Source organism: Battus philenor, unplaced genomic scaffold (genome assembly GCF_028537555.1).
Source record: "Battus philenor isolate CCGP_79_NKW_IND1 unplaced genomic scaffold, ilBatPhil1.0.hap1 SCAF_8, whole genome shotgun sequence".
Lineage (NCBI taxonomy): Eukaryota > Metazoa > Arthropoda > Insecta > Lepidoptera > Papilionidae > Battus > Battus philenor.
In genome coordinates, this window is record NW_027181748.1 from 14133433 (window position 1) to 14142497 (window position 9065).

Here is a 9065-nt window from a genome sequence, read left to right on the forward strand (position 1 = left end):
AAGCATTTGCAAATATGACATCATAATATACTGTTTTTATTCTAGTACTAATTAGTAGCAAATAGACCAACTTGACCTGGGTTTTAAGAGTACTTTTTGGTGATATATATCAAAGTTGTTAACTAAAAATATTTCTGTCTAAATATCCGAACCAAAGTGACCAGGCCGACCAGTAGATGGCTTGTCCACCGGCTCGTGGTGGCCACTTGCTTGCCACTGCCACTTCAGACGAGCAATTCTTCGAGCTACCTCAGTGCCTTGGACCGATATAGAGATTATATGTTATATATATATATAACATATAAAAAGATATGATTCCCTATTATAATTAGATATTATTACCAAGAAAAATTGATTATCGACTATTATGTTATTACAACCTATAGATGCCCAATAATCGCCACGCTTGGCAGGTGGGTTAGCGATAACAGTGTGGTATCATGTTACGCGGTGGACACTACTGCCCATACCTTGGAAATTTTCTTGCATGGAAAATTGTAATCTGAGAATCGAACCCGCGACCTCGATTGCAAGTCTCGTTCTTCTGTCGCTTGGCTACCACTGCTCATTTTTTGATTTCCATATTCATGACAACTCTGTTATGCTAATTTATCACTGTGATGTAGAAAAATGTTTATTGGATAATTAACATAATTATTGTGCGCGGAAAATGAATAATGCGCCTACGAGCGGTTGCGCATCGATCCCTGGTTCAAATCCGACTCCACGAGAACTGCAACGGCCGCGGGCGCACGTGCTGCGCCTTGGCCACCTGCCAAGGCGCAAGCAAGACCGCGTACGTGCACGCCGTGCGAGTGAGCGAGACGAGTGGGCGAGACGAGCAAACGGTTGAGCGTTGTGACGACGTCCGCGGGAACTTTCACTTATGGCGGCTTTTTATGTAGCAATATTATTACATCACCAGATATAATAATTTTCAACATTTATTTATATTATCTAAATCAAATAATTGCACAATAACTATAAAACTATTTATGATATTATAGAATATAGAAGTGCTAATCTACCACCGCCCAGCTTCACTTTTATTAATACAATAATGAAAATGCTGAATATGATGACTTCACAATCTGAAACAAAAGAGTAGTGGCGTTATAAATGTATTACTACAAAATATTCACAGTTACATTAATATTATATACGTACCATCCACCGATCACGTCTTAAAAAAATATAGATTCAGGCATCAGTTTCTTATATTTACAATGTTCTAGAACTACGTGATATAAGTAAAAAAGGACCAATATTTAGCCACTTCCGCACATGCAGTAATAGTCGTGCAAAAAAGCGCACCGCCCGGCAGCCCGCTGATAAATGGCGTATGCGGCAAACAATGCGAATCACACAACTGCCACCGCCCAATCACTCAACACATGTTTCACCACTCCACGGGGCATCTTCAGGAGCTATGTTACACTGATTAGTGCCAAACACAGAGACCACTACGTGATATAAGTCAAACAAATATATTTCATGTCTTTTGTAACTTATAAAAAATTAAAATTCGTTCATTTAATATTTAAATTTTTAATACAACTCTTATTGATCGTCAACGTATTTATTTTTCAAATCTATATTAGTTTTGACTTCGCAAGGTGTTATAGTTGTGGAGAAGCAGGAAGAAACTCCATAACAACTCATCTTTTAATAAAGTGTAACAGCACAGATCAAAATAAGCGATATCACTGTCAAGGATTCTAATCATTAAAATATTCGTTTATTGAATAATAGGCTTTTTCCAATTGTCTCCTTCCAATCTTTTGTCAATTTTTTTAACATACGTTTTAAATTTTCTTAATGTTAGTCCGATAATGTTTTGCAGCATTTTATTAGAAAATTTGATTCCGTTTATTTCTAATGAAGTTGAGACTTTTTGCTGTCGAAACTTTGGTACAGTCAGCTTTTCACAGTGTCTTGTAAATGTACGAGCATTGAGGGTGGTAGCCTTTATCGTCCAGTCGATGCAGACTCAAAAAAGGCAGCAACGCGAAGTGGTCTTGTGTCACTGTGGTACAAGGTTTATTACAAGGTTGCATAGATATCGATGTACCAACCTGTTAGCCCTGGATTCGACAAAATTGTAACAGCCTTGCACGACTAACAACGAATTCATCATTCGAAATAAAGAGAGATTCACCAAACTCCAAAAAAGAACTACTCAAACATACACACATGTTTATTATTATTAAAATAATTACTTCGTCCAAAACTTAAATTCTGAAAATTTTTATAGTTATTTAGTATCATCACCAAAGTAGAACCCTAGGGTTCTAATCAACCTGTCTTACTTTTAATGAACAACAGTATTCTTTCGTGATATATATGCCGCAAAGACCTTACGGAAGTCCAAAACCTATTATTAATCATATAGTTTTATTCAACTATTGTTAAGTGGATGTATAAAATAGGTCTAAAGTGTTTTATGGAAAAAGATCATACTTACAGATAAATACAACTCGTATGACAGCTCTATAATACCGAAACTGCGCAATATTACTGGTCTCTGTAAAATAATAAACCAAAGTTAACAAATGCCAACTAATATTTGAAGATAGCATACCAGATTCTACGGTTAAGAAGTGGATTCCTAGTATCGTCGATTCAGTCCATAGACACCCGCTGCAAAACACAGGCTTCCTTTATAGATATCTATGGTGCGCTACAAAAACATATAATTAAGAAAAGGACCAATATATATAGCTACTTCCACCATGCAACAGTAGTCGTGCAATTAAGTACACCGCCCGCTGATAAATGCGCATGCGGCAAACAATGCGAATTACACAACTACAAACGTTTAATATCTCAACACGTGTTTTAACCCCTCCACGGGGCATACTCAGGAGTAATGTTACACCGATTAGTGCCAAACACAGAATCTCTATATATATGAGATGGTCATACGTATATCTCAGAAACATAAATATCTACGTATACTTGAACCTAGTGGTAACGTACCTGGCTCTGCGCCATAGCCATAGCAACAAACAGCAACCGCCTGATCCTCTTGGAACTGTTCCTTTGGCAGTTCTCCCAGCCCGAGCAGTACATGACTGTAGGCAGAAGCGCTGCCTACAAAACATAAATCAATTTCATTTACTTAATACATAAGTTTAACGATTCATATAACATGTAAAGTTAGATCTTTAATTAAAACTTGTTTTTATCACATATATTATACATTTATATTTGGTGGCGGTTGTTTAGTTCGCATTATTTGCCGCATGCGCATTTGTCAGCGGGCTGGCGGGATGTGCACTTTGTTGCACGACTACCACTGCATGTGCGGAAGTGGCTAAATATTGGTCCTTTTCTTACTTAGGATGGACTTCCGCAAGGTAACGCCTGATTCCATTAAACATTTATATTTGTTTATGTCGCTTCCCCTGCCTTGTGTTTACAAATTCTTTTAAAGTTAAAATTTCAACTTTTATTCTACGTTCTCTTTCTTCTTTTGTATTATCTATTATTCATTCCTTCAGTGCTTTACACGATCTTTCATTCGTAGATCATACATTCATTCAACGACTAGTTACAAACATATCATCTTGATAGTGATACTAACCTCTTCAGTTACATCACCGGCGTTCCACATGTAAAAACCGGTGCTGATCAGCATCGTGGCGCCTGTCGTCACTATTGGGAGGGTGTTCATCAACGTACGATCGGAATTCTGTCAACAATTACTTTTTCTCAACACAAATCTATATTTGCTTACTTTATTTTACAATGTCTGGTGTATATCACGAGAGGAATGTCAAATCAAATTCAATAAAACTATTACTACTTTGTTATTTTACGAACTTTATACTACTAGCCGGCTTAGGTGGAAGCTTCATAGATATTGAGCTCACGGAAACAAAAGATCCATGAACTATAAATTATATGCGGGCCGATCGTACTCCAGTTACTGGGAGATGTTTGCATGAAGAGGGATATATATACCTGTGTAGGTGTACAGTGTAGTGTGTAACTGTAGTGTAGTGTAGAGTTGCGAAGTGAAGACTTGTCAGCAGTCGAGAGTACTACGATGACGTTTGCACCAAGAGAGACTATACCCGTGTAGGTGTATAGTGTTGTGTGTAACTGTAGTGTAGTGGAGAGTTGCGAAGTGAAGACTTGTCGGCAGTCAAGATTACTACGATGACGTTTGCACCAAGAGGGACTATACCCATGTAGGTGTATAGTGTTGTGACTGGAGTGTAGTGTAGGCTTGCGAAGCCAGAACTACTCGGTGGTTGAAGGCGTCGCAGGCCTATCCTGACCTCCTTCGCGCATGCGGTCGCCGGTGTCTTAAGTGTTCATGTAATGCGGTACATCGTGACCGTCAGGAAGACCGGTAAAGTATCGTTGAGTTGAGTTTGATAAAACTAGTATAAATTATAATGATATTCTTTATCTTAAAATGAAGCCTCAAAGGTTTCTAACGTCTTAATCTAAAAGAATCGAAAACAAATTCAATAAGTTTACTTTTACGTGATCACTTTTACGATTCGTTATTAGAGCATAGAGCAATTTATTCCCAAGCGTTATTAAAAAGTCAAAAATAATTTTCACTATAATAGGAAAAACATTAACTTATTGAGAGTTAAAACTGAAGTTCAAAACGAACTGTCATACACTCAAGTTCAGAGCCAACTGAGAAACACGCGAATTTCAGAGAAAACTGTGAAACGCGCGATTTTCAAAGAGAACTGTCAAACGCGCGAATTCCAGAGAGAACTATCTAACACGCTAAAATGGCAGCCAACTGTCAAACACGCGAATTTCAGATAAAACTGTGAAAGACGCGAATTTCAAAGAGAAATGTCAAATACGCAAATTTCAGATAAAACTGTGAAACGCGCGAATTTCAAAGAGAACTGTCAAACACGCGAATTTCAGAGAGAATTTTCTATCGCGCTAAGTTCACAGCCAACTGTCAGACACGCGAATTTCAGATAAAACTGTGAAACGCGCGAATTCCAAAGAGAACTGTCAAACGCGCGAATTTCAGAGAGTATTTTCTATCGCGCAAAGTTCACAGCCAACTGTCAAACACGCGAATTTCAGATAAAACTGTGAAAGACGCGAATTTCAAAGAGAACTGTCAAATACGCAAATTTCAGATAAAACTGTGAAACGCGCGAATTTCAAAGAGAACTGTCAAACACGCGAATTTCAGAGAGAATTTTCTGTCGCCCTAAGTTCACAGCCAACTGTCAAACACGCGAATTTCAGAGAGAATTTTCTATCGCGCTAAGATCACAGCCAACTGTCAGACACGCGAATTTCAGATAAAACTGTGAAACGCGCGAATTTCAAAGAGAACTGTCAAACGCGCGAATTTCAGAGAGAATTTTCTGTCGCCCTAAGTTCACAGCCAACTGTCAAACACGCGAATTTCAGAGAGAATTTTCTATCGCGCTAAGTTCACAGCCAACTGTCAGACACGCGAATTTCAGATAAAACTGTGAAACGCGCGAATTTCAAAGAGAACTGTCAAACGCGCGAATTTCAGAGAGAATTTTCTATCGCGCAAAGTTTATAGCCAACTGTCAAACACGCGAATTTCAGAGAGAACTTTGAAACGCGCGAATTTCAAGGAGAACTGCCAAACGCGCGAATTTCAGAGAGAATTTTCTATCGCGCAAAGTTCATAGCCAACAGTCAAACGCGCAAAAACCATAACGAAATATCAAATACGCTACGATTCAATATTTAAAATTTGTTTAACTTTCTGTGCAATGTGATAGTATGCTATTTTCGATAATAACCTTATGTAAAGTATTATGAAAGAAAAATATAAAAAGATGAATAAAATCGATAAAGTCGTTTACAAGTTTTGACTCGATCAAAATAAATAGAGATTCAAGTTTATATGTAGATATTTTCCCCTTACCACCATTTGTAACATAAGGAGACACAGAACGTAAATAGTTATTATTATTTGACCGCTAAACACAGCGGAACAAGCGGTTTGGAACTGCTTGGTACACCTGAAACAATTTAGAGGTTAGACCAAACGCAACAAGATTTTATTTAATACGTACAGTTGAAACGGATACTATGGTAACCTATGTACATTTTTTTTAAATATGAACTATCCATCATTTCAGCTGGAGGACATTCAAGTCCAGTTCGAATCGACACTCAGGTCGCTATGTGGCCTACCTGCTGCAACTTCAACTTGCAAATCCAATAACCTGTTAAAATTATTTAAATTAAGTACGATTTTTTAGGCAGAATTAAAAGATTACATTTGTTTTAGTTAAAAACACCCCAGAGATAAACAAACATTATTTATATTTATATAAACATTGTTAATGCGTAAAATGTTTATAAGAATCTAATTTTTGACTTCATATATTCAATTTAAAAATATATAAATAAAACAAATATTACTAAAAATCTATTTGTAAATTACAAGTTTCTTCCCCAGCTGCTGTGTCACTGATGACATATGTAATTATGTGATATTTAGCGCTATTTGTAAATTTTAAGCGACGTACACATTTTGACATTTTTGTGCCATATTAATAAATGAAGGTTTAATCAAAACAATACCATAATGTGTCCGAATGTAATTTAATTCCAATTTTCAAAGATCTCTCGTATTCCATCTCTTTCTCGATCTGACTAAGATCGTTATTCTCAAATATATCGACGAGTCGATAAAAGTAACTTTGCAAATTCTTATACTGATGATTTAGACAGATCGTTAGAGATACAACGAGTACGTATATCGCTGACACCCGCGACATAAACAACCACCATATAATGTAGCTAGCTATCCTTGCTAAGCATGCAGAAGTACTTCGGTCATTTGCATCGGGCCAAGCTGTAACTATGGTTGTAAATGTACCGTCTGTAAGAGAAATTTGAAAATTCATTCAAACATATTCAAATTTGATATAAAATTCTCAGGTTTTTAAAGAATTAAACGAAATACTGGCGAGGATTTCGTTATAGTTGTCAGAACGCAATGCAAACCATTTCCAACCGTTCTTTTTAGGGGTGAAACACGTGTTGACTGATTTAACGGTGGTAGTTGTGTAATTAGTATTGTTTGCCGCGTGCGCATTTATCAGCGGGCTGGCGGGCGGTGCATTTTATTGCATGACTACCACTGCATTTGCGGAAGTGGCTAAAAATTGGTCCTTTTCTCGTGTTGATAATGATGACACTAAATTTCTAAAACTGCACAAACAATCATTAAAGGCAACTTTCTACTATTTTAGAAACCTTTCTTTCTATTGTTCTATTGTCTCGTATGATGTTGGTGCTGTTTGCCTTGCGGCTCTTACAGCTTCATCGGAAGTGAGTTCACGGAACGGAGGGGTCCGTGAACTTAATGAAACCTTTCTTGTGAGTCGATTTTTATTTATACCAATATTTTATTCATTTACATGAACTTTCATTTTTGTCTCGTCCTGTCAGATGGTACAGCCTATATTTACTAACCACATCTGAGTTCATAGATCGTTCATATTAGATGGGAAATGCCTCGTTTTGTTACTATAACCAGATTTGAAGTTTTGATTTGATTTGAAGTTGTCTGAAGAATTTATAAAAAAAAAACTATAACAAAGCATCTACAGTAAATAAATAAATTACTTAAATTTAATCACCATATTCCTATTACAAATTTCACTTAAAAATAAAAGCAATTTTAAAAAACACGTCTGAAAAAATCTCATTCATACAGACGTCACTGGATATTTCTTTTGTATTTGTTAATATGGGAACCTTATTTTAACGAAAAAATTGATGTAAATGAAATATAAAACATCATCGTTGCTAAGAAATGTTTAAAAAAAGCGTAAATTTTTTTTTTACAAATTATAAATTTTGTACAGCTTGTGTAATATGACAAATGAAGTATATAAACATAAATTTTACCTCCATATAAAACTTGCATTAATCCATCAAACCCGTAAGATATCAATGCAGAGCTAAAACTACACAAGTAAGCAACCGAATAGAACTTTGATTTTCGAATCATTCTCTTCTCAACATCTTTATCGTTGTAAACGTTTTTAAAATCTATTGCTAGAGTTTGCAGAATCACTTTAACGTTTTCTTTGTAATATTCAACGCTTACGTAGTAAGTAATTAAAATTGGATGAGTGATACCAAACACTAATTGATCAGTACTCTGTTTCTCCGACAAATGCGTCTGTGTGAACAACCCAATCACTTCCGAACCAACGAACAAATAATAAAAAACAGATAGTATTTTGTTAATATACCATAAACAACGCAAAAAGAATTTAGAATATCCTATATCATCTATCCATAAATAAGGTATTCCAAATAAATATATAACCCTACATAAACGACGAAAAAAATTTGCGGTCAAGTTCGTATTCGCCATAATAGATGTTTCTCAAATGATTCCTTACTTATTGTAAGCTATTGTGCCCTTTGATTTTAACCGGATCGAATTCGTACTTTATATATGTTATTTAATTATTACACAGGGCAGAATTTGGTCGGTATTCTTTTTAATACAATAAAATTTAACATACATGTTGGAACATAAATTTAATTTTAGTAACCATAAGAATTGGAAATCAATGGAGAAAATAAAGGTGCTAATCATCTTAAGGAACAGACAAAATGTCTCAATGTACATAATTTTACAAATAAATGAATATATTGTTAAGCTAACAAGGGTGGTGCAAAAGTAATGTCATAATGTGAAAGTGCCTTAATCATTTAAACTCTATCGCTTATTGAGAACTAATCCTATATATATTTACACCGTAAATGTCAAAGTACAGTCACATTTGGCGCCATTTATAAAAATTAAGGCTCGTTCACATTATGACGTTACTTTTGTGCCATCTGTTTCATTTTTATTTATATATTGAAATGAGACAGGAAACAATCATTAGCATATACTTACAATTATGTCGTCGGCTTTTTCGTTACAGCCTATAGACGTCCACTGCAAGGTATAGGCCTTCCCTAAAAGTACCTATAGCTGGACCTATGGCAGATGGGTTGGTAATCGCAATGAAGTATTATGGTACAGTACAGTACAGTGTAGATCCTATGTA

At 35.8% G+C, this 9065-nt stretch overlaps 1 protein-coding gene across 1 annotated transcript; it reads right to left on the bottom strand.

Moving 5' to 3' along the window:
• Positions 1–1049: 1049 nt before the first annotated feature.
• Positions 1050–6893, bottom strand: LOC137931861 (uncharacterized). Its single transcript, XM_068775372.1, has 6 exons — positions 6568–6893; positions 5903–5999; positions 3587–3694; positions 2980–3093; positions 2465–2524; positions 1050–1091 (listed from the first exon to the last, which is right to left on the bottom strand). Exons 1-6 carry the CDS (start codon positions 6891–6893, stop codon positions 1050–1052), a joined length of 747 nt encoding a protein of 248 aa, XP_068631473.1.
• Positions 6894–9065: the final 2172 nt, after the last annotated feature.

Bases quoted from the DNA above. Each gene is read 5' to 3' on its own strand.
- LOC137931861 (XM_068775372.1), bottom strand. From the start codon at position 6,893: ATGAATTTTCAAATTTCTCTTACAGACGGTACATTTACAACCATAGTT. The intron at 3,695-5,902 runs GTAAGGGGAAAA...AATTGTTGACAG, and splicing joins TCCTTATGTTACAAATGGTG to AATTCCGATCGTACGTTGAT. The intron at 2,525-2,979 runs GTACGTTACCAC...ATTATTTTACAG, and splicing joins TGGCTATGGCGCAGAGCCAG to AGACCAGTAATATTGCGCAG.